This window comes from Pelobates fuscus, chromosome 1 (genome assembly GCF_036172605.1).
Source record: "Pelobates fuscus isolate aPelFus1 chromosome 1, aPelFus1.pri, whole genome shotgun sequence".
Lineage (NCBI taxonomy): Eukaryota > Metazoa > Chordata > Amphibia > Anura > Pelobatidae > Pelobates > Pelobates fuscus.
The window spans coordinates 322,967,519-322,994,149 of record NC_086317.1 but is presented as its reverse complement, the minus strand read 5'-3'; the positions used below and the strand labels follow the sequence as shown (position 1 = coordinate 322,994,149).

Here is a 26,631-nt window from a genome sequence, read left to right as displayed (position 1 = left end):
ACACAGTTGAAGCCAGCATGTCTATGCTACTAGTGAGGGCTGTATAAACATTTAAAGGACCGGTAGAAGCAAAGATTAATAAGCATGGATGGAGGTGCTTGACATAGTTGGCATTAGAATCTTTTTGAAAAATACTACACCTTTTATAAAATAACATAAACTGCACTGCTTGTAAGAAGTATAATGGTAAAACAAAACTAATATGTATTTCCGTAAGCAGATGCCACTGGCTAAGCTGGATTCACATTTGCAGGCATAGAGTAGAGCATATTAAAATGAGCTATTATAACAGTTTATGCTCAAAACTAGGCTTCAGATATTGCATAAGGGTCCCTCAGCCGATACCATGTGGGGGTGAGTCCCAGCAACCGCCAGTATCCGGCACCCCTAGAAGGCTCTTCCACACGATTCTATTCTTCCACTGGATGACTTCTTGATATTTGGTCAGATCTTGTGTCTTGTAACCGCAGATCTTGTGTAGCTGGAGGCATAGGTAATAGGCCTCCGAAACAAGTGGTTGGCAGTAGAAGTGTGCCCGCTCGTTTGCCCGGTGTGATGCCACATTGTAGTAGGTGTGAGGGCTGGAGAAAAGGGGTACTGACTGTTGCGGCAGCTTCTTCCGCCTTCTCCTTCACAGGATCCAGCCAGAGCTAGAGGCACTTGGTTTTAAGCCTTGCGTTGAGGGAAGGTTGCCTCCTGTTTTTGTGTTAGAGACGCTGGGAGGAATATGAGTAGGTGTTTGCGTGGAGTTGAAAATGTGGTATTGGGCAGTTGGTCGCCCGGAGCCTGTACGCTGATTGGAAGCCTGGGATCTCTGCTTATGGTGCTTGTGTGTGGAGGTCTTCTGTGAGGCCAGGTGTTGCTTGATGTGCGTGTTGTTGGGTGGTGCGTGTTGTAGTTTACTTACATGCTGACGCTTCACCTCCAGCTGCGTCTGTCGGTTGTATAGCTTCCTCCAGAAGTTTGAAAAGATTTCTTCTAGTCACGCCATTGTTATCCCCCTCAGGCCTCTGACATGAGAGGTAAGCTGTGCGTCCACCATCTTAGGACACGCTACGATGCAAGTACTGAGTTCCAGGTACGCAATTGGGGTCGCGCTGTGACCAGTGGTTCAGCGAGTGTTTGCTGTGATAACCCTCACCGGCAAAGGGGGGTTAACGGGGTGTCCATTCGTGTCCGCTTGCTCTGGCAGTGGCAGCAACAGTGAGGTCGGTCGCTTCTCACCGTCTGCAGTCCTGGGTAGGCCGCAGTCTTTTGGAGGGGTTTAGACCTCCCGCACTGCGATGGGTGGCTGTAGCAGTAGGCACAATTGGTAGCTGGTTGTCTCCAGTATAATGAGTGCCGGTTTGCTCTTGAAAACAGTCGGTATATTTTGCTTTTTTTTTCCTACCTAACAATTAATTGAATATCTGCAATTTTTTTTATGAATGACCGGTCTACTTTAAGCTTTTATCACAAGAGTAGACTGTGATAGACCCATTGCCTGTTCATCCAGCATATGTGTGTCTGAGATTGTAAAAAAAATAATTGTAATAAAATAGTATAATATATATTTATTTATTTTTTTATTTAGAATATTCCTGAGAGAACTGGAACATTACACAGACTATCCTGAACTAGTGGGACGATGTTTTCTGCAAAGGGTATGTGTTCTATTACAATCTGAGTCAGTAGTTGGTTAAAGAGAATTGAGCCTTACCAATAAGTATTGCTTTACTATATTTTGTTAAATATGTTGTCCTTTAAAATACTCTTTTAGAAATAACTTTTTTTTTCTTCTAATCTTCCCCACATTATCAGACAGACATGTAATAAAGTGAAACATTAAATAAATTCTAGGATGTAGTAGCCTGTCTCACCAAACTTGAAAGATTTGCTTTTTTGTTTCTAAAATAGTATATAATGTTTTTATATCGGTTATATTCTTGTTCTTACAACACTTTATAACTGATTTAAAAAAATATATATATATTTTGGTTTATTCATAAATTAAATTTTTTTTTAATTGATATTTTATTGGAGCTAAAAAAAACTGAGAAATTATTTTTCATGCATATTTTTTTGTATGTTGTTTGTACACGCTAACCACAGTGAGTGACAGTAGGTGATTGAATTACAGGGTAAAAAAAAACACCCAACCTACACATAAATAATTAATCTCTACACACATGACAACTAATTCTCTGTTTGCTGTGTTCACATGTTTGTATTTCATACTAAAAAAAGATTAAGCCAAATGTTAAGAAAACATTGCCCATGCTGTTATTTCACAATATAAAAATGGATCTTTTTGTTCTTCAAACACAGATGGAAGATTTCCAGATGTACGAGAAATATTGCCAGAACAAGCCACGGTCAGAGAGTTTGTGGAGACAGTGTTCAGATGCAACATTTTTTCAGGTAAAGGTTTGTTTGTATTTATGTTCTTTATGTGGCTAAGTATTCAACATGGAAACTCATTATAAAATCTTCCCTCCCTGTTTCGTAAACAACACCTATTCAGAAGATGGCATATTTCGAGCACTGAAACCTGCTTAGGCTTTTATTATAATAACAAAACACACAGCTGTGGATAGTGCACTAATAATTGATCTTAAGATCACTTATGAGTGCGCTATCCATTGCTGTGAATTTTGTTTTTGGGTTTATCTGGTGGACTTTATTGATTGATTTCATTCTGGATTTGTAGCAGCACTGAAATAGCGCCCGGTTGTATCACATGCTTTGAATCTTGTTTTTCTCATAATAAGCAGAATAACCACTCTGCAGCTCCATTAAATCTCTGTGACTTTTTATTAAGTTGACCCTGATAAATTTTCGACTTTATTTGTCCAAGGCGTTGATAAGCTTGAGAATTCTATATAAACCTTTATCACCTCTATCAGAAGGCAATCAATATTTGTGGAATAAAATAATTGTAACGTGAATCCTTCTTTACACTTAAGGAATGTCAGAGGAAACTGGATCACAAGCTAAGCTTGGACTCATATTTACTCAAACCTGTACAGAGGATAACAAAGTATCAGCTCTTATTAAAGGTATTTTCTAAGAATATGTATGTCATGTGTCATTTAATTGTTGTTCATTAAATGTAAATTCCAACATGAATGCATGTCAATATGACTTAGTAAAGGTGTTTAATATCATAAATCCCGAATTCATGTTGTTTATATTTGCAATCTAGTATATTAATAATAACCTCTTAACACATTCATTTTGCTTTAGGCTTACCTTTAAAATGATCATAGCAGAGACTGAATGGCCAGGATTAAGTAGCTAGTATTTCTTACACTTTTTTTGACCATGACCAAAAGTCATGAGGCCAATGTTAGTTTGTATTTTTGAATGTGCTCTGGGACTAAATAACCTCACACAGTTCTGGATCTGTTACCAGTATTTTAGCAGAGAAAGCGAGACTCCTACTGAGAATCCTACTATTTATTAGAAATGTGATAAATGCTTGTTAAATATGTTGTATAAACGACAATTTGTAATACTAGTGAACACCCCGTTTCTAAATAACATTGCAAGCAATATGATTACATCTGCTTAGTGGTACCCTTGATCAAAAGTCAGGATGATGGCATCACATGTGGTTCAGCAGTGTACAACTCATCTGGGTTCAGTTGGAAACTTTACTATGTTAAAATATTCAGAATGCGCCAGAAAAAAAAGTCAAAGTAAAACATTATACTAACTCTCAAATTCACAAAGGCATCTATGTTAATGCATTTATTATGATGGTAGGGGTTGAAAGGTTATGCTATACATTGCATTCTGGTTTCTTATCAGGAAATGTTGAAGTACAGTAGAAGCTGTGAAGGAGCAGAAGACCTGCAAGAAGCACTGGCCTCCATACTTGGCATTCTCAAGGCAGTAAATGATTCAATGCATCAGATCGCAATCACTGGATATGAGGCAAGTTAGGAAAATAAAAGGGCCATTTACCTATTTGGATCTAAAATAAGCATAATGTTTAGCATGTGTTGTAACATGTACCTGTTATCATTGTAGAGGATTGCTAATAAACAATATACTCTGTGTGTGATTTAGAAGTAGAACATCTCCATCTGCTAATAACAGAAAATATGACGGAATTGCACAGCAGATAAATCAGAAGAAAATCCCACAAATCCAAGTATCACCCTTTTTATATATTTGGGTATGAAACAAACCGGTCCCAACTGGATATAATATATCTTTGTTTCCTGAACATCTATAAGTGCAAATTCTCATAATATCTGAGTGTGATACCTCCAATCATATCTAATTCACCATTGTGGTTTTAATTTTAGCTGTAGAGGTGGTGTACTAGGATCACATTGTTTATTTTTTATTTTTTGTAAATCAATTTTTATTGAAATTAAAAGTCAAACAGAATACCAAGTAAACAGTGCTGAGAAAACCTCAATATCACCAGTTCATAAAGACAATAGTAAAACGTATTGGTTCAAATGACGACATTTAATACACAAGCATTTATGTAGTGATGGAGTGTACAAATTGCAAGTGTGTACCCAAATCATGTGTGGCAAGTGTCCGTTATCTGTATCTGGGTACCACTTTTAAGATCGGATTGCTAACTTTTATATAATAAAATTTAATAATAATAACAATATTTTTTTTCTTTCATTCAGGGGAACCTAAATGATCTCGGCAAGCTGCTAATGCAGGGATCCTTCAATGTTTGGACAGAGCATAAAAAAGGCCACTCCAAAGTGAAGGACCTGGCCCGGTTTAAACCAATGCAGAGACACTTGTTTCTCCATGAGAAGGCTGTGCTTTTCTGCAAGAAGAGAGAAGAGAACGGGGAAGGTTATGAGAAAGCCCCTTCATATAGCTACAAGCATTCCTTAAACGTGAGCATTATAAATAAGTTATACAGCTGGACCTTATATTTGTCAGATTTGTATAATGGATTACCCAATACAATGCATACTTTATTTAAACCTTAATATGTAACACTTGTGTCGTTATACAGTGGAACCTCGGAACTCGAACTTAATACGTTCCCGAAGGCTGTTCGAGTCCCGAAGTGTGCGAGAACCGAATCAACATTTCCCATAAGAATTAATGTAAAATTGATTAATCCGTTCTAGACCGCCAAAATTACAGCATTTTACATTTATATGTATGCATTAAAAATGCAGAGATCACTCTATTAATAAGCACCTTACATTTATTTGAGTGGTTCCTGCCTTTCAACTTGCTAAAAATTTACTGTTGGCCATTATTAGATTTATTTATAATAATTTTCTGACTTGATAATGAGACATGGCTCTTTGTTTGAGAACAGGAACGTTTGCGTTCCGAGGTTCCACTGTGTATTGGTTCACCACTGCAGTAATACCTAGCATAATTACTGGATATCAGTTTCATAAATCAATTGTTTTGCAAAGAATACAACATCACTTTCAAGCATGTCCTAGAGGCCGTTAACAAAATGGTGTCACGTTTGAATGGAAAATACACTCAAGACCATTAGACAAAACCAGTTTATTTAAATACATATCAGATATTTTAAACTGTTCTATGTTTTGATTGTTGGTGCCTGGATGATTAGTCCATGTTTTCCAAACCTTGATGAACACAGCTCAGCAAACTGGAAAGAAAAGGAGTGTTGTAGATGTGAGTTGGTGTTTATAGGTGGTGGGGAGAACTGCTGTGAGGATACTGCTATGGCACTGCTGGAGTAGTTTTCAGGAGAACTAATATAGGCGACAGTGTGTTAGATTTGAAACAAAATGTCAATTTATAAGTTTACAGTTGTCCATTCACAGCTCATTAGCAACAGCTGTGTCCACTGTAACAGAATTGCTAAACAAATGAAGTGAAAAATTAATTTGGGGAAGTTTTATCATTTATTTGCTGAAGTGTTCATATCAGTATAGCACATCAGGAATTAATTAATATTGACTATGATTTATATGATCGGCCAATATAACCAGGGTTGGCACTAAATTCAAATAACCAGTCTCACATTCATCTAGGTGTCATCACATTTTTTACTTACAGGGTCGTGTTATGACATTACCAGCCCTTTTCACATCAGAGTTATTTCTTAGGTACAGGGGTGGCACTTGAGTCATTCTAGGTCCCTCAAGTATAGAAGTATAGGAAATGTACTTAAACAATGTTGCATTACTCTTATTAATATTAGGATATAAAAAGGACCCGCAATATGCTTTTGTTTAGGGCCCTTTAAAAGTTAGTGTGTCCTTGCTATATCTTGTAAGTGCGAAGATATGTAGCTAAAGGTGCTCAGCCGAACTAGAGCAGGCACAAACTCAACTTGCCATAATAGATCCAAAACAGTGCGGACGCAAAGTGGCTCAAAAGGTAGCAGAATTTATTGAAATAAAGTATACCGACGTTTCAGCTTCACCATGAGGTCTTTCTCAAGTGTTAAAGGGACACTTTAGTCACCAAAACAACTAAACAGTGTAAACAATTAGATGACTCTTTACAGGAAGTGTTTAGGAAGGTTTGCAAGTCACATGCAGGAAGGTGTGACTAGGGCTTCATAAACAAAGTGATTTAACTCCTAAATGGCAGAGAATTGAGCAGTAAGACTGCAGGGACGTGAACTAAAACTGCTTCTTTAAGCTGAAGTTGTTTTGGTGACTATAGTGTCCCTTTAATGTATTTTGTAACCTAGTTGCTTAGCTACTGGTTTCTGAGTAATGTCAGTTAAATGAACTTTATAGGGTAAGGAATACAAATAGAAGGTAGTGTCAGGAAGCAGCGCCTATAGTAGTCTTCTCAGGCTCGGTGAAATATAGGGGAAAAGGGAGAAGACACGGATATACTGTAGTATGTTGGATTGCTTCATAGTGATAAATAAAGAAAAATATTGCACTTACAATTTTCTGGAGCTTATATTCAGCTCCAGATATATGCACCTGGACGGTACAATCCCCGTCTAAGGACATGATGATGTTCCAGGGAAGTTCTAGCAGCCATATTACAAGCACTGATACATTCCATCCCACACTTTCTTAAGGAATACAGATGTTTATTCCTGACTGTATAGTGTTAAAAAACTATTCAGGTGGCCGTCCCTCCTAACCCCTCTTAAATAAGTAGTTTACTCTCCTTTATATGCCAACGTTGGCTCTTCCTCCTTGGCTGAGATAATCAGAATTGACGATCTCACCCATAGGAAAGCAATGTAAACGCTGCCTTTTCTCTGAAAAGGTAGTGTTTACAGCAAAAAGCCTGCAGGGACTGATTATACTCACCAGAACCACTACATTAAGCAGACTATAATGTCCCTTTAAGATATACTCATTTATCACTCTGTCAAGTGCTGCCACAACCATTTACCGGTATATGTGGAAAACTCACATGCAAACTGTTTGCATTTTTGCATTTTTGTTTGCATTTTTTTAACGTGCCTGTGTCAATATTCGCAACTAGAGGGAACAAAATACCTTTTAGCCACCGGCCTGTATGATTCCTTTAACTATAAGCATGATAAACACAAACAAGTATGCTTTAATATTTTCTCTCACAGTTGTAAAGCATGTCTGTCTTTATGTAAAATAATGTGTAATATAGAATATGGTTTAGTAGAATAATCCTGCAACAGTTAGTGTATATAGTGTGGTGTATACAAATGTTGAGATTTCCATTGAACTGAAGAAAATTATTTTGATTGGCAGTGTACTGCATAATCTCACAATCACCATGACAACTTACATTTTAAAACCCATAGTGAGGCATGAATATAATACAAATTGTTTTTGTTTTATTGATGTCTCCGCTTTGAATATTGCACTGATCACATCTGCTTTTTTTGTTCACAGATGACAGCTGTTGGAATAACAGAGAATGTGAAAGGGGACAATAAGAAATTTGAAATCTGGTACAATGCAAGGGAAGAAGTATATATTGTTCAGGTATTGGGATTTTTGTAGCTAATCACCAATGAAAGGGGGACAAAAACGGCAATAATAATGATGTAGCAAATTAATCATGCAGAATGATATTTAAATAGCTTTCAGAATTTATTACATTCCCAAGTATGCATAATTTCTTGCTATATATTAGGAACTTCATTCATTTATATCGTAAGAACACTGAATTACTTTAACTTTGTGGTTTGGTAAGAGTTAAAAGATATCTCCTTGTACTGGTAGTGTCCTCTGTTTATTTAGCATGGGAGCTCAAATATAGACCTCTCCACAGCTGACCTAGAAAAGCATGGTACATACACCAAGTTATGGAGATTCTCCTCTAATACATCTAGCTAAAGAACACAATTAAAATTACAACTTCTGCTCCAAAAGCAAAAAAAGTCCAGTCCACCATTGGGAGTTGGACAAAAGCATGTAAAATGCTCAACCAGATCTTGAGAGTAATGTTTTGGGGTACAGTTTGCTGTAAATCACTTCTACAGTAAAATCACAGTGTATTATGTACCTAACATGTGAAAGGTTTTAAGAAGAAGAAGGGAAGAAGATCCCAATTTATTTTTTATATAGATAAATATGTAGACTGTAAATTATTTGTTTTCTGCATGATGGCAAAGCCAAAATATGCTGTTCTTAGACATGGTTCAAAAAGTTTTTAAAATGTTCTCAAATAAAGTTTAAACAAAAGTACTGCATTGTGGAGGGGTTTATGGCATACTTTCCTGGGTTGAATGTAATTTTCAGATCTCAAAGAATTATTATCATCCTCTCTGGGGGAAAATGCTTAATTGTTAAAGTAAATGAGTGAAATATAGTGTACCGACTGGCAGTTTTTGGACACTTAAGGAAATTGTGCTATTACCAGCTGCCACTTGGATCTGTGAATGATACCTCAATATCTTACCAATTTATTTTATTTTTTGCTGAGTATTTTGTGGAAATGACTGAAACTTGCATGACCTTAACTGAGTGACTTTAAATTATAATTTTCTTTAATAGGCACCAACCCCTGGAATTAAAGAAACATGGGTGAATGAAATCAGGAAGGTGTTAACAAGCCAGTTGCAGAAATACCGAGGTAGTTAGATCAGCTTTTCTTGTATTTCTTAATTGATGTTTTAATAAAGGAGTTGTATTGCTTAACTGTTTATTGTTTAATGTTATTTTTAGTAGTTCACTATACAAAAGCAGCGTGAGGGTTAATTATGTGGCAGCTGGCCTGCATTCGCTAGCCAGCTTGCCACATTAAAAAAGGCAAATAAGTCAAAATCATATGTATATCTGTTTAATTTTATTTTACTCTTCTCATGTGGCGACTGGTTAGCAAACGCTGGCCAGCTGCCACATAATTCACATAATTGCACTGCCAGCAGGCAAATAGTTCGGATTTTTTTTTTTAATTTAGGCTCTGTGTTGAAGCCTCTGGGCCCAGATTCAATTAATTTGGTCTGCCTTCCGGTGGCATTTGCTGCAGTTGAAATCTGGACCAAATTCTGGCCTCTTTGGGTCTTACTTCCAAAATCCAGACATTGATAAAATCCATCAACAATGTCTGAATTTTGCAGTCCGAATGGCCCCATGCAGAAGCAAATGCTTTTGCCTCATTCAAACTTTAGTGAATAACCCCACATACAGCAAATTAGTGAACAGGTGTTTTTTTTTTTGTTTGTTTGTTTGTTTTTTACTTTTTGAATCTCTGTATTTAAATAATAGTCTTATATTGTGTATATTTATCTCATTGCAGAAGCCAGCCAACACAAATCCTTAGATCAGACCAACAGCTCACCTTTACCAACTCCATCTAGTACAAGGTATGTGTCTATTTAAATAATATGTACACCTTGTGGTCTGTAATTGATACATACCCGTGCACAGTGAATCATGTTTTAATATTGGCATTATCACTCTAGCTGTAAGCTCTGAATTTAAAGCAAAACATTGAGAAACACCTTTATATTTGAGTAAACAAACTCCAACACAGGTGTTGTGTTTTCTCGTTGTTGAACTCCTGTGTAGAGTGTCCATGATTCGCACATGGCAAACTTAGAATCTCATATAGACCTTTGTTTGCTGTTTTGTAGTTTGAGTATGACAAATTGTGACAGTGTGTCAATCATGCTGTTCTCTCTATATTCAGTCCTTTGAGAAGCAAATCTGGAAAGATCAAAAAACTGGAGGAAAGAAAAACCGAACCTATACTGAGTCCAGACAGCACCTTAGCATCATTACCAAAATATCTAGAAAAAGGCAAAGGTGGGTAATGTTTTCTACAATGCATGCTGACATGTTAGAAGTGTCTTTTTTAGAAATATGTATGTAGAATGACCGGGACGATTATGGATATTTATCTGCTAGGTTCTATTAGATTAATTAAGTTTATCTTGTTTTTTTTATAGAATTTTTCTTTTAGATTTAAGTAGGAAAACTGATATTCAGTTACACAACACACGCTTATCTCATCTAGGAGAATCTAGACCTCAGTCTAAAGTTGTAAACTTATAATACCTCCCTTTCTCGAAGCTGTCCTCTATTCCTTATCAATTATCTTTCTACTACTGCTGGATTCCCTTTTTGTATTTTGCGTGTTTCTGTTTCTCTTGTCTTTTCTATCTGTATTTATCTTGTTTCTAGATGGCACACTTACTAGCCCTACCTCAGAATCTTCTTCAGTTTCAAAAAAGCGCTTCACTTTGCAGGGTTTTCCTAACCTCAAAACTCAGAAAGGTAATACAACTTTACCAAGATAGTGTCTTTCTAGCCCGTCATATGCTTCTCTTCTTGTTTTATATACAATGTTAGTGTTTTGCATAAGGTGAGCAACACAAATAAAGGTCTTTGGTCAGTCAAAAATGCCCTATGCAAGGAGCTGGCAGGCCAAATGAATAACCACTCTTCGGGACAGCCTGTTAATTTGTAGAATGGAACACAAACTCTGTTTTGGAATTAGGACACTATTCCCTGATTTTGCTATGCCAATCTTTAGTTTCTTGCAATATCAACAGGATTTCATAGTATAAAAGTATTTGCAACACCATAGTTGCAAATATGTCCATGTATCCTTATATCTGAATGACCTTTGGTGGGTCTGGGCCCCCGGTAAAAAATTATCATTCATCTTATTTTTTCAGACCTATGTACCATAGGAAGTATTTGTAGCTTGCTATTGATTAAGGCACAACCTACCGTATTTTAGATCTGTCAAATTAGTCTCACAGAGTTGTCCAACTGCAAAAGCCAAAAAAAATGTATGAATTGTAAGTGTGAATCTTTCTGAATCCTGTGTAGTCAGTCTTGCGTTAATGGGGCTGGGATAGTGTGCTAAATAAGGAGTAATTACCGTGGAAACTGTAAGAATGTCTGTTAACTACTGACACTTTGCATCACATAGCACCTATTGCCTTAATAATATGATCAAAACAATGTAGGACTATACATGATTCTAAAGAGACCTTAAAGGGGACACTTTTAAGCAGTTTTTTTTTTTTTTTGTCGTCAAATGACCCACATCTCAAGTTGGACTGCTTGAATATTGGCTGACCTTAAATTCAGCTTAACTTTGTTTAAAATATCTTCCGAAACCAGTTGGTAATTATCAATTGTTATAGGCTGTTAGTATTAAAACGAGGCTCAAATGTTTTACAAAGTGTAAAAATTATGACACTAGTTCTAGTGAAAGCAACATTCGCTAGTTTAACCATTAAATATGTGCAATTACCAAAGATTGATTATGCTCATAAACTTCAAAAGAACTGGTTGGGTTTCATTACATAAATCTGATCTCTGTAGATTATTTTTATGTAGAATAAATCCCCTACAGATTTATGATTTTCATTAGAAGGTTGGACAACTCTGTTATGATTCAATATTCAGTTCTTGCAAACTAACGCATCTCTGGAAACTTTACTGACACTGGTACTAATGTTGTCTTTTCTTTTACTCTAACCCCTGCTGTAATATGAACATAACTCATAAATGGTCCTACATGATTACCTTTGAGTCTTTCTAGAATGATGTTTCAATTGCATAACTTTACTGAAGCGTAAATGTCTGTATTGTCTATGATGCAAGAATAAACAATAGTAGATCAAGAGTAGGCTTCTTTGTATCTATCTTCAAATATGTGAACTTAGAATAAATATGAGCAGTGATTAGTAAGTTGGTGGTAGTATAAATCTAATGGCAGTGATATCTTGCAAGTGTAATATAATATTAGTGTATGTGTCAAACATTTTTATATATATTCTTGAATAAAAATGATATTAACATCATGTTCTGCCTTTTAAGTAATACGCGGTTGATATTACCAATTTCTTTGAACAAGAATTATTCTAAATAAGCATGGCAGACTCATTTATTACAGTACTTTTAATGGAGGTCATTTCTGCTCATTAAGTGCGCAAATACAAGTTCATTATACTCACCCATATGGGAAAACTCTACTGTTTATAGAGGAGGGAGCTTTGTATTTGTCAATTTTCTATTTGGTTTGGTTTCATTTTAGAGACATTTTTACATTCGCTATAATCTTATTGTTATAACCTAAGGAAGATTTGTAATACGGACAATATTAGAGATTTTATATCATTGTCAAATCATAAAACTTAAACCATTGCATCATATTGCCTATTAATAGTGTTGAGAATGAATCTTTTTCAGTATTTTATGTGTACTTGAAAACTTTACAACGTACAAGACCATTCATGGCATTTCTAATTATTATTATCATCCATGTAGCGCCAAATTATTCTGCCACACTTTACAGTTATACAGATGGAATATATAATAGTAAGCTTACGGTAAATAAAATATCTTAAGTTAGAAGATCATGTTGTAAAATCCAAATAGATTAGCAGGATTAGAAAGAACTTTCATGTTAATTCTACGATAAACTCAAAGGTATTACATTTTTACATTGAACACGCTTTCCTTTCCATACTTTCACTATCTATGTTTCTATGTTTTCCTTGTTCATCCTTCTGCAGCTTCTCCTACCAGCCCTGACAAAAAAGCTAAACGTCATGAAGTAAAGAGTGACCCAACTCCCTTTGGTTTAAGAGGTAGAGTGATGTAACCTTTTATTCTTTAGACTATTTCACAGCTCATATTGTAGAAAGTTTTGTATGTTGCAGCAAGAGACAGGTCTGTAGATATTGTACTAATTGGACAATCAGTTTCTGAAATGTGTGAATGTTCGTTAATGACAGTGCATTTTTCAAGACCGTTGTTTTCTATAGTCGTGTGAATTATATATAGACACTTTTTGTAAAACCACTTAGCTGTCGTCCCTGTTTATGGCAAAATTGGATTTTATAGAGGTGGGACAGCAGACTTTTCCCACAGAGCACCAAGTTTTTTCCTCATCATTGCCAAGTCTAAAGTGTCTTATTCAGGTATTAATGGTAAGCAGGTAAAGCAGCATATGTACTATAGTTGAGTGTATTATGTGAACTATGGTCATCTAACTCTGGTAACACAGTAATTTACTTAGTGATATCCAGTAAAACAGGTTGAGTAGATTTGGGAACTTAACACAAGATCTTTCACAGATTCGAGTTCAGTGCTCTCTCTCACTAAAGCCAAGTGGCTTAGTACATCTCATCTCACCACAGCAGATCTACGCCGACAAGGTATCGGGAACAAACCGTGTTCTGTGTGGTTTGCCATTTGCAGTGTGGTTAGCATTAATTTTCTGTATATAGCCTGCCTATGGAATGCTCCTGTTCCTGCAAGGAAGCCGCTTGTATGTGACATATATTTATCTTAGGGTCAGAAGAACATAATATTGGTGCATTCACCCTATATTTCAGTCACACTGTGATGACGCTGGGTATAATAATAATATATTTATTTAGCGACTGATATGCAGTTATAGAAAACTGAAGGCATCTGCTACACCCATGCTGGTGTTGTTTATGTATGCATTAAACCTCTGTTTACACCATTTCTGGGTTGCTTTTCTCCCCAAATATCAATTTTAAATAGATGCATGTGTTTTTGCATGTTCTGATCATTCAGTTGTATATATAGTTTCCACAGTTCAAAATAATCTAGTAAATGTAACACTGTTGATTTTTGTTTTTGAATTTGGCCTTATGTTGTGGGAACTAACTCATGATGCCGATTTTTGAGGAAGTTTATAGAGATCAACTGCAGTTTCAAGATCATTGGGTCTTATTAATTCACCAGGGCAAACTAAGATGCCTAATATCATTGTAATCATGTTACTGGCAACCAGTATTCAGTGTCAGCCTGTGATGCAGGCACTAACATCCAATTCAGCAAATTGCAGCATATTCAAGAGAGTCAGCATTATCAAGTCTAAATAAATTCCTTATTCTCATTAATTGTAAAGTTTGCTAAATTGAATAACTTTACTTAAAATAATAGAAAATATTCATTTTAGAAAACAGATATTTTCTTTTTCATAAAGGTACATAGATAAATTCTCTGGATTTTGAGGTCTACAAAAAAACATGACAAGGTACAATATTCAAATTATGCCAAATGCTAATCACAATTTGAGTTTTTTTCCAGCTATATTAGATTTTAGAGGTTTAATATTTTTTTACACTTGCTGCAATTTTTGTCCAACACATTTAAAGATTTTGGATTGCAGTGTTTCTTCCTCTTTTTGATTACTAGGATGGAACAGGACATCTCAATCGCTTGATGTCTCAGAAGAAAATAACGATGGTTGGTCCAGTGGAGAAGATCCAATGAATTCTTCTGATGCTGAAGAAGATGGAGTGGAAAGCACAGACAAAAAACTGGTAAACATGACTTGGGATATATTCTTTGATTATTTTTTTTTATTTTTTTCATGAACTATTTTATTGAGTACTTCACTGAGTAATAAACTGTAAAGGTTCTAAGTTAACACAGTCGCCACCATCTGCTGGCTGTTTTCAGCATTGCAGTGATATCTCTATAATGCTGAAACTCTAGGTCAGCAGTTCCCAAAGTGTGGGTCGCGACCCACTGGTGGGTCGCAGGGCGATTCCCAGTGGGTCGCGCTGACCCACACATCCAGGGCCGCCGGCAGTCAGGCAGACTGACACCAGGAGGGAGCCCGGCGGCCTGCCCTGTATGCCGCCGGGCTCCCTCCAATCAATCTGCCCAGCAGCTCCGGTCTGCAGCTCCGCCGGGTGCAGAGCTGCAGACTGTGTGATAGAAGTCTCGCGAGCTCCCAGAGCGTTACCATGGCAACACTCAGGGAGCTCGCGAGATTTTTATTACACTGTCTGCAGCTCTGCACCCGGCGGAGCTGCAGACCGGAGAGTTACCCCACTGGACCACCAGGGAGACACTGGACCACCAGGGAATTAAATTAAGGTAGGACACAGCCCCCAAATCCTGACCCCTAATGTAAATAATTTTCTCCCTACCCCCCCCCCCCCCAAACTGTAACCCCTTCACTCCCTGCCCCTTCCCCTCCCCACCCTGTAACCCCTTCACTCCCTGCCCCTTCCCCTCCCCACCCTGTAACCCCTTCACTCACTGCCCCCCTCCCCACCCTGTAACCCCTTCACTCACTGCCCCCCTCCCCACCCTGTAACCCCTTCACTCACTGCCCCCCTCCCCACCCTGTAACCCCTTCACTCCCTGCCCCCCTCCCCACCCTGTAACCCCTTCACTCCCTGCCCCCCCAACTGTAACCCCTTCACTCACTGCCCCCTCCCCACCCTGTAACCCCTTCACTCCCTGCCCCTTCCCCTCCCTGTAACCCCTTCACTCCCTGCCCCTTCCCCTCCCCACCCTGTAACCCCTTCACTCCCTGCCCCCTCCCCACCCTGTAACCCCTTCACTCCCTGCCCCTTCCCCTCCCCACCCTGTAACCCCTTCACTCCCTGCCCCCTCCCCACCCTTTAACCCCTTCACTCACTGCCCCCCTCCCCACCCTGTAACCCCTTCACTCACTGCCCCCCCCCAACTGTAACCCCTTCACTCCCTGCCCCCCTCCCCACCCTGTAACCCCTTCACTCCCTGCCCCCCCAACTGTAACCCCTTCACTCACTGCCCCCTCCCCACCCTGTAACCCCTTCACTCCCTGCCCCTTCCCCTCCCTGTAACCCCTTCACTCCCTGCCCCTTCCCCTCCCCACCCTGTAACCCCTTCACTCCCTGCCCCCTCCCCACCCTGTAACCCCTTCACTCCCTGCCCCCTCGCCCCCCTCCCCACCCTGTAACCCCTTCACTCCCTGCCCCCCCAACTGTAACCCCTTCACTCCCTGCCCCCTCCCCACCCTGTAACCCCTTCACTCCCTGCCCCCTCCCCACCCTGTAACCCCTTCACTCTCTGCCCCCTCCCCACCCTGTAACCCCTTCACTCCCTGCCCCCTCCCCACCCTGTAACCCCTTCACTCACTGCCCCCCTCCCCACCCTGTAACCCCTTCACTCCCTGCCCCCTTCACTCCCTGCCCCCCTCTCCCCACTGTAACCCCTGCCCCCCACACTGTAACGCCTGCTCTCCCTGCTCCCCCACTGTAACCCATTTTCTTCCTGCCCCCCCACTGTAGCCTTCTCTCCCCCTGCCCCCCCACTGTAGCCCTCTCTCCCCCTGCCCCCCACTGTAGCACTCTCTCCGCCTGCCCCCCACTGTAGCACTCTCTCCCCCTGCCCCGCCCTGTAGCCCTCTCTCCCCCTGCCCCCCACTGTAGCCCTCTCTCCCTCTGCCCCCCCCCACTGTAGCCCCCTCTGCCCCCACTGTAGCCCTTTCTCCCCCTGTCCCCTACACTGAAGCCCTTTCTCCCCCTGCCCCCTACACTATAGCCCTTTCTCTCCCCTGCCCACCCACTGTAACACTTTCTCCCCCTGCCCGCCGCCCACTGTAACCCTTTTTCACCCTGCCCCCCTACACTGTTACCTGCACACACACTCCCTACCACACGGTCACCCTCACCTGTCTCTGCGTGTATGTGTATGAGTCTCCTTTTGTGTCAGTGTGTGTGTATTTGTGTGTCAGTGTGTATCTGTTTACATGAGTGTATGTGTATCTGTGTGTAGGAAAATAAGTGTCATTGTGTGTGTATCGCTGTGTCAGTATGTGTATGTGTGTGTCTCTGTATGTGTGTATTTGTATGTCTCTGTATGTGTATACACTGCACACATACTCTATGCAAAAAACATGCTTACATCCAAACACACATTGTGTATATGTATATTTTATATACACAATATACACACACTGCATCCACTACACACGCACTGCAATCAAACGCAAACATTACATACAAACACACCCATGTATTAAAACACCAAAATGATATACGAACACCCCTTCATTCAAACACCGACACTACACACAAAAAGCACACCTACATTTAAAGTCCAGCACTACATTCAAACACCCCTGCGTTCAGACGCAAACATTACAAACAAGTACACCACTACATTCCAATGGCAACAGTACATACAAACACTCCCATACATGCACACACATACTTAAAGGACCACTTCAGCTTAATTAAGTGGTCTGGGTGCCAGGTCCATCTAGGATTAACCCTGCCTGCTGTAAACATAGCAGTTTCAGATAAATTGCTATGTTTACAAATGGGTTAATCCAGCCTCTAGTGGCTGACTCATTGACAGCTGCTAGAGGCGCTTCAGCGCTTCTTACTGTGATTTTCACAGTGAGAAGACACCAGCGTCCATAGGAAAGCATTGAAAATGCTTTCCCATGGACTGGCTATATGCGCGCACGGCTCTTGCCGCGCATGCGCATTCAGCCGATGACGGCTAAAGGAGGAGAGTCCCCAGCGCCAAGGGAGCCCAGCGCTGGAGAAAGGTGAGTTTTTACCCCCCTTTCTCTCCCTTCAGCCTGGCGGGAATGGGACCCTGAGGGTGGGGGCACCCTCGGGGCACTTTAGTGCCAGGAAAACGAGTTTGTTTTCCTGGCACTATAGTGGTCCTTTAATACACAAACATGCTTACATTTAAACGCTCAAACACTGCTCACAAATATAACCCTGCAACGATGGACAAATGGTAGATTCCCAGCAGGCATAGCATTGTTGAAGTTCTCCGACAGGTGGAGATCTACCTTTTGGCCACAATTGCACTAGAGGGGGCCCCAGAAAGCATACTTGCACCAGGGCTCTCTCTACATTAGTTCCACCACTGGGATAATCAATGTGAGGGGCCTGGATGAGCAGGACACAACGTCTGATTCTGACTGAGTCTGTGAGTAAGCAGTTGTATGCCTCTAAAACTGATTGCCTTGATATGCAAAGTTTCTGCCTCTAAAACTGCCATGATATATCAACATTATGCATCTAAAACTGCCATGATATGCCAAATTATGCCTCTAAAACTGCCATGATATGCCAATTTTATGCATCTAAAGCTGATTGCCATGGTGTGCCAATTGTATGCTTTTAAAGCTGATTGCCATGGAGTGCCAATTTAATGCATCTGACTGTTTGCCAATTGTATGCCTCTGAAGCTGATTGCCATGATGTGCCAAGTTTGTGCATCTAAAAGTGATTGCCATGATATGCCAAGTGTATGCATCTAAAGCTGATTGCCATGGTGTGCCAAGTTTATGCATCTAAAGCTGATTGCCATGGTGTGCCAAGTTTATGTATTTAAAGCTGCCCTGATGTTCCAATTGTATGCCTCTAAACCTGGTTGCCATAGTGTTCCATTTGTAAGCCTCTAAAATTGATTGCACGGGTGTGCCAATTTTATGCACCTAAAGTTGCCATGATGTGCCAAGTTTATACATGTAAAACTGATTGCCATAATGTACCAATTTTATGCATCTAAAGCTGCCATAATGTTCCAATTGTATGCCTGTAAAGCTGATTGCCATGGTGTGCCAATTGTAAGCCTCTAAAGCTGATTGCCATGGTATGCCAACTGTATGCCTCTAAAGCGGATTGCTATAGTGTGCCAATTCTATGCCTCTTAAGCTGTTTGCCATGGTGTGCCAGATTTATGCCTCTAAAAGCAATTGCCATCCATGGTGTACATCTAAAGCGGATTGCTATGGTGTGCCAATTGTATGCCTCTAAAGCGGATTGTCTTGGTGTTCACTTTTTCAAATATGCATTAAAAAAAGCAAGTGGGTCTCGAAAAATTACCATTTTGAAAAGTGGGTCTCGGGCCATAAAAGTTTGGGAAGCCCTGCTCTAGGTGACATAGAGGAGACCCAGGTATCAAATGATACCTAGGACTCTCTGATGAGAGCAGGGATTTAACCAAAATATTGAGACGTGTCAATACATCCTAACGGCTTTAAATCCTAGCATAGTTATGACGTACTGACACACCCTAATGCTGTTAAGCGATTAATATAATTTAAAGGCAAAGGAACTGAAGTAAAGTGATTCATGAACAGTACACATGCCCTAAAATATTGGTTTAATACAAAAACCGAATACTTATTACTCAACTGGATCTTTGTTTATACGCATTTAGTATAATGCGTATACCAATTGCCTTACTGTACTTTTTTTTAACTATTTTTGTTTGCTTGAATAAAGCCTTGTTGACAGCAAATATTGGTTTAATATTTTAATATTAAACTACCTAAAAGAGAGCACCTTACTACCATATTTTTGTGTATTTGGTGGTGCACATGTAACTGTAATCACTGTCTTAAAAATGTCGGAATCAGAGGAAAGGCTTACTCTGCATATTCAGTGTTTCCTTGCTATTCAGTGCTGAAAAATATGTTGGCACCTTATAAAGGAAAATATTAACTGTTCTGCTTGCTGACATGTCACCTGAGGACAAAGGTTGTGTAGGATGAACAGCACCATGTCCCCATAGAAACACTAGAACTTTATCTACTCTGTTATTTGGAGGTTGAAACCTGTAACTTGGTGAATACAAATATAAAGACACGGCTGTCACGAGCATGGGCTATTGGCCCAGCTGGGACAGTGGAGAGAGTGTGGAAGTGGAAGGGTTAATGACACCAGACCCCTGGTTACCTGTTGCTTGTCCCAGCAACCACTAAATTCACCCCTGCAATCCCTTCTACACTAACACCCTAGTACACACTTGAATGCCACCACCAAGACTTTATATCCGGGCGTCTTCGGTTACCCCATACACATTGGAATTATAAGATCACAACCTTACTATACTCATCAGACATATATAATTAACCATTTTGGTAACGTGTTTACTTGAGCTTTCCTCAGAAGAGTGAGCTCATAGAGAACAAAGACACAAGCTGATTAAGTAAACTTTTAATCTGACAAAAAAGATTCACAGTGCTGTGTACAAAAATACAGAAATAAATTACATACAGAAACACAGATAACAAATTGCAAAACAGTCCATAAAATAAAATAGGAGAAAACACAAGAAATCCCTACATGTATTTACCCCTTATATATAATTCTTGTGGGAGATCCACATGTTACAGGTCTTCAAGTAGTTTTTAAAAAAAGAAATCTCTCCTGGATAGTCCAACATCCTCATAATGTACCTCAAACTACGTGTTTCTAAGTGGGCAGACCCCTGGGTTGATCAGAGGGGTTTGGCCCGGCAGTTTATTGCCCACTCCATATTTTCTTAACTTATGTTGTCCTTTTAAGAACCCAAAGTCAGAGCATATGCACCAATAATTTTTACAATGCCCTATGTCCAGCTCTGGTGATGGTTACTAGTAGTTTTATGGATTAGGCCTGGTGTAAGATCAAGCCTTCAATAAATGTTATCCCAACATGTACAAAAACAACTCAAAGCCTACAATAAATATTATCCCAATGTTTACAAAAACAACTCATAACATATATCAAATATCAACTCATGCTTTGGCATGACAACATCTTTTTTGCATATTAACATAATGCTTATAGTGTTCGATAAGAATGTAAATTGGATCTTCATTGTTTTTTTTTTTCTTCATCAATAACATATTCAAATATGAAGGATATTGGTCTATCTTTCACTTCATTATTCACTGGGTGACATTATTTCTAGTAGGTATGGTATTGTCCAATCACTTGTCATTTCATGTACCTAATGGTTCAGAATTGGGGAACATAATTCCAATTTACTACATGATAGGAGCTGTTATACATCGTATCCATGTGCTGCTTTGTTTCTTCATTTTGTTTTAAACTTTTTTTTTTTTTTTTTTAAACTCTGACTGGCCCTGGTAAGTAAACCCTGTTTTTTTTAACACGGGTATCGAACTGGTTTGAGATATAATTGATTACATGAAAGCTCTTTTTTTTTTTTTTTTTCTCATTTGAACCACACAGTTTATAATTTTTCAAGATGAAGAGTATGAGCTGACCTTAAATCAGTCACAATTTATAAAAGAGGAATTGTTACTTACAAGCTAGGTAGTGCATGATCTGCTCTGCACAGAAATTATCATATTATTCTATTCCATTGCATAAAGACATAATATGACACTATTTTAAGAGAATGGGATTACACAATGATCAGCATATACTCATAATGCAAAATTATACAATAGTTTAATTATCAAAGGGACACTCCAGACAATAAAGCATGTTTGCTTTCTGAAAAACTTTGTGTTAAGAGTGTCTTCTTTTTTTCAGTTTACAAAGTGTAGATTTAAATAGAAATTGGCACTTTATAAATTAACCTGGCTACACCCCTCTGGATGTCAATCACACAACTGGTCTTGCTACTTCCTGGTGGTTTACCTTAGTGGAGCACTGGAGCTAAGTCATAGAAATTAGTAAGGCTTAATGTAAATCCAAATTATCCGAAAGGCCTAATGCATTTATCATTCAAACAAAGGTTCTCCTATCTGTCTCTGATTCTCAAACTAGCAGTTTCAAGTATTTCTAAACTTCCCATTTACAGAAAAAAAATATATAATATTTTCTTGTGGCAAAAACAGCATAATAAATACAAAAGTATGGATAAGGTAATTTTTATTAAATAATGCTAATAGCAATAAATTATTTCTGAACAGAGTCCAGGAAGTCAGATGGGTTTGTTAAAAAGGGTAGATATCCTTAATCCCTTACTGTTCTATTGTAAACGTGTCATTTTCATCAGAATTGGTGAATCTGTATTTTTAGCAAAAGTCAAATTACTGTACAAAAACTTTGGTAAATGTATAATCACACTCAAACTGGGAAAATAATATGTATTCCTGCTTTGTAATTTCAGACTCCTGGTAAATATACTGTTGTTGCTGATTATGAAAAATGTGCTTCAGATGAGCTTTTGGTGAAAAGCGGTGATATAGTTCAGCTAATACGAGAAGAAGAGGAAGGAATGTGGTATGTTCCATTTCTTCTACAAATCCTTGTTGTGCCTCAGCATTTATTTATTGGTTAAAACCGTTAAAGAGACACTTCAAACACCATAACGTCTAGTACGGTTTGTGCTTGGCATTAAAACCTCTAAGTGACTTGAACTCTGGGCAATGACGTTCTATGTTATTTTTAGATGAAAATGACTGTATTTAAAGGGGAAAAAAAGCAATTTCCAATTAACTACAGAAAAGATAGAAATGCTCATCGAATACAAACATGATCAACATGTCTTTAACCTACCTGATATTATTGCCCTTAACCCTTCCCCTCTATCCAATTTGGATATGATCTAAAATTTCAATATTTGCTAGAGGTCAATGAGAACACTGTAGTATTTCAACTGCAGCCTGAAATTCCTTGAATAGTACAGATTGTTTAATTAGTGAAGAAACTTTACTTTTTATGTAGACAATAGAGCATATTCAAACTAAAATATCTGACACCTATCAGTCAATCCTGGCAGACATGATTATCAAATGGACTATCTTATCATAGCTATAGATGTGACCAGCATGTGCACATTTGTGGCTCAAATTCCTTTACTGATAGCTGAGAATGTGCCTGTTAGAAGACATAGGGTTTATTTTATATATTGGGTTATTGCATGCTGTACTAGACTTGAATAGAAAGCTTAAGCCTCCTGATGGGATGCCTTGTGGAATGTCTTGATTCAGAGGGTGAGCTTCTAACATTAGCAGTTTTTGCAGATCACTGTGTTTATAAAGTACTGTATTCATGGACAAACTAACAGGGGACCTCCTTACACCATACCAAATGCAAAGTACATTGGTTGCTATATTGCTTGGAGTTTGGGCTTTAGACAGTATCTTTACTTGCAATGATTTGTGTTTGTTTACCATTCTGAGTGCATAGTGAGTTTATAGAGCAATAGTGAGCTTAACCTTTTAAGGTCCAAACTTCTGGAATAAAAGGGAATCATGACATGTCACACATGTCATATGTCCTTAAGGGGTTAAAGAGCAATATCAAACTTAGTAATGTCTAGTTTACTCATTGAGAACTATGCTGCAGGTATGTGAAGAATTTAAGCACCAACAAAGAGGGACTGGTGACAGCTGGCAGCCTGCTGACTCTCATTGGGAATTCCAAATCAGCCCACTCTCTAAGCAGCTCTGGTAGGTGGCCCTATCATGTTATTAGCCTGATGGGCAGTTTGATTTTGTGGATAACAATGTTATTTACTACCTTGCTTTTCATTTTTTTGCCATTCTACAGAATCAGGGACTGCTGCAAGCACTTTAAGCACCTCATCCAGCTGCAGCGAGAGTTGCAATGTGAGCAGCTTCTCCGATATCAAAGGCTGAACTTAAAGTAGATCCTGCCATGGACCGGAACATCCTCATTGCAAGCACAGTGAGGGAAGCAGCGGAAGGAAGGCCAGTGCCACCCAGTCTTATGAAAAACAACATTTTGCAAAGTTGAAGTGTTTTTGGGGGAGCTTGAAGACATTTCCCTGCTGAAATAAACCAGGTATAGATTATCTCTGCCCATCTCCAAGTTCCAAACGACTGCACATTAGCAAACACAGCCAATGATTGGAGGAGAAGTGCACCATGGGAGAACATATACCAGAGAAATCTGCCTTCAAAAGCAATGCACTTATTGGAAGCTGTGTTTACAGCTCTGAAAAAACAGTGTTTACACCTATTACATTTCACTGTTTCCATGGAAAGTTATGTTGCTGCTGTAAGATAGGAAGTACCTCAATACGACAAACTGTTGCTGCCATTTTGGTTTCCACGTCTTACATTCCTGAAGCATAGTGCTTTCCAAAATTTCACCATTATTCGGTGAAAAACGTTTCACTGGGTAGGATTCCTTCAACCTTAATCCCCAACAATTAAAAGACAATCTTACAATTTACAGTTTTTAGTGTGTTAATAGGCCGATTTTTGACTTTTTGGGGGAGGGGAAAAGAACTATAAACAATTCGTTACTAGTAATGATGTCAACTTTTAAATAATACAGTCATTTCCTAAAATATTTGATACAGAAATATTTTTCCACGTTCTAAAAAAGCCAAACCTTTTGTAAGTACAGATCGCTGGGTCAAACATGTATCTTTGGTTTGCACTGACAAAAGTGGAAATGGCTAAACAAGACATGGTGTGTGAGTAACTTTTTTTTTTTATATATATATATTTTTATTTAAATTACAGTCTCCTAAAAAGTACATCACTCTAGTCTCGCTCTGCTACAGACTAATTGAAACGTTTGATTCAATTTAATATATTTGGATAGGCATTTCATATGATTTAATATTTGTGGATAACCTTTTGAAAAAAAAAAAATCAAAATATTAAAATATTGAAAAATATTTTGTACAAAAAAATAAACATCTTACAATATATTATTTTTCAAAATATTAAAGCATTAAAAAAAAATTATACAAAATATTAAATAATTTGAAAAGCAAAAATAATAAATTGGGGGCTAATTAGCTAGACTAGAAAATAATTTGTATGCAGCACTTTTTGTGTAGCAAAATGTAGCTGAATTTGTAAAGATAAAACATCAGAAACACTTAATAGACTATACAGTGGCAATTTTTATTTATTATATATATAAAAAAAAGCAGAATAAAGTTACTGGGAGTAACCATCTTTACTTTTTATAGCAATGTAAAGCTAATATTAAGCTATTCTTGATTTTCTTATAACAGTGCATAAATAATGATTTAACATTTTAATGGGATAATCAGCTTATTATTCACTTTATAAGAATGAGAAAAAAAAAAGATCTTCCCAGTAACCTTATTTTATAGTTTTATAAATGTATGTTAAAAAAGAGCAATACTGCCACCTGTACTGCCATCTTTTTACATGATGTACAAAACACATGTTGTGGTAGGTCTATATGCATATACATTTATATAATACTCTTTCAACAACCATGTCAAGATTTATCCTGCTGTTGTCTTGACTAGAAGATCCTGACACCTTTACAGTTTTGTGTAATTTTTGGTTCTTTTGTTAATTTATTCTATCACTGCCAGGTCTCTGTGCGATGGTCTGGTCTGTAACAGATTGCCTAGCAGTACCCTTAAATTTCACAGATGATTTAAAAGCTCCCTGCCAGGAGTAAGGTATTTGCTTACCTAGATTGAAACAATGAAAGTTACCATATATTCAGGTGTATCACCTGCAAAAATATTAAATGTATCCATAATATCTTATTCGGAATGAATATAGTATTCTAAAAGTAATATGAGAAGCGGTCACAATTGGCAACAGTTCCTCTGTATCCAATCCCAGTAATCTAATGTCCTCTACTTACAGTAATTGAATTGAGTGGTTTGAAATCCAAATGGCATTCACTGTGTCCATGATCTACATTGTATGCAGTTCTTTGGCAGCTTAGAATATCACTTACCAAAATATGGTTTACATGATACAGTTCCTCATTGAGAATCTTTCAGTTTGGCATGTGCCATAATTTTTGCACAAATATTTGAATGGCTCTATATAAAAATTAAACACACAATGAGCCATTGTAGTTTAAGTCATATTGTAGAGCTTAGAAATACTTGATCAATTGGGCTAGTAGAATTGTAAACTACACACAGTTCTGCAGAAAATGGAGTTTACACGTGTGTGAGCTATGATCCATATGTAAACATAATGAACACATGTATATTGAAGAGTAAGTTTTATACCTATCAAGTGATAGACAAAGCCAACCCACTTAAAATCCCTTTTACTTTGATTCTCAATATTTGTTTTCAAATCTTCCAGCTCTGTGTATACATTTTCAATACTTTGCCACAATGTTTAGAGATAATCCCTTTAATGTATTATTACTGCAGTCTATAATGCATTAAGGGTGTCAATACCTCATTATTTTCGTTTTCTTTTTGGGTAAATCTAACCTTGCCTTGGGGTGTGAGTTATCTCAACCAATCATTTCATTCTATCGTTAAGCAAACAATATTCCAAATTCCAGAAAACAGCATTTCACTAAATTCAGTCAGATGAAACATAGACTATTGCAGCACAAAATTTAAAGGGCACTATATGTACCATAATCATTATAACACATTGTAGTGGTTATGATGCCAGGAGTCCCCTGCACCTTTCTAGATTGACATATTACCTCTATTTGCCTGTAGTCTTTTTTTTTTTTTTTTCTTCTGGTAAATTACTTTTCCTGTTTTAATAATTCTGAAATGTAATCTAGTTAGAAGATTGGATGCTAGGTATCTGTTATGAATGACATACTCGTCTTGATTTCTTCAAATATTCCTCACAATATAGGACTTGTTATATATCAATGTAGTTGTTTCTACTAGTGCACCTTAATGCTATTTACTTCTATCCTTAATAAGGCAATAGAAGGTTTGAATCATATAGGCTTTAATTTTGTGTTAAACAATTCTCAATCCATATTTATTTTTTAAATATGTAGAGTCACGTATGCCACCCTCTAATTTTAAATCT

At 38.1% G+C, this 26,631-nt stretch overlaps 1 protein-coding gene across 1 annotated transcript in view; it reads left to right on the top strand.

Annotated features, from left to right (window-relative positions):
- The window catches only part of MCF2L (MCF.2 cell line derived transforming sequence like), a 266,548-nt gene extending 242,244 nt beyond the window's left edge, over positions 1–24,304 (top strand). Inside the window, exons 19-33 of the mRNA XM_063459777.1 lie at positions 1,574–1,643; positions 2,308–2,400; positions 2,946–3,038; positions 3,793–3,918; positions 4,638–4,859; positions 7,809–7,901; positions 8,916–8,994; positions 9,661–9,727; positions 10,054–10,169; positions 10,548–10,640; positions 12,899–12,973; positions 14,559–14,686; positions 22,026–22,138; positions 23,207–23,310; positions 23,411–24,304. Of these exons, the coding sequence (XP_063315847.1) occupies positions 1,574–1,643; positions 2,308–2,400; positions 2,946–3,038; positions 3,793–3,918; positions 4,638–4,859; positions 7,809–7,901; positions 8,916–8,994; positions 9,661–9,727; positions 10,054–10,169; positions 10,548–10,640; positions 12,899–12,973; positions 14,559–14,686; positions 22,026–22,138; positions 23,207–23,310; positions 23,411–23,499 (1,561 nt within the window). The 3' untranslated portion in view covers positions 23,500–24,304. The remainder of the gene's footprint in view (positions 1–1,573; positions 1,644–2,307; positions 2,401–2,945; positions 3,039–3,792; positions 3,919–4,637; positions 4,860–7,808; positions 7,902–8,915; positions 8,995–9,660; positions 9,728–10,053; positions 10,170–10,547; positions 10,641–12,898; positions 12,974–14,558; positions 14,687–22,025; positions 22,139–23,206; positions 23,311–23,410) is intronic.
- Positions 24,305–26,631: the final 2,327 nt, after the last annotated feature.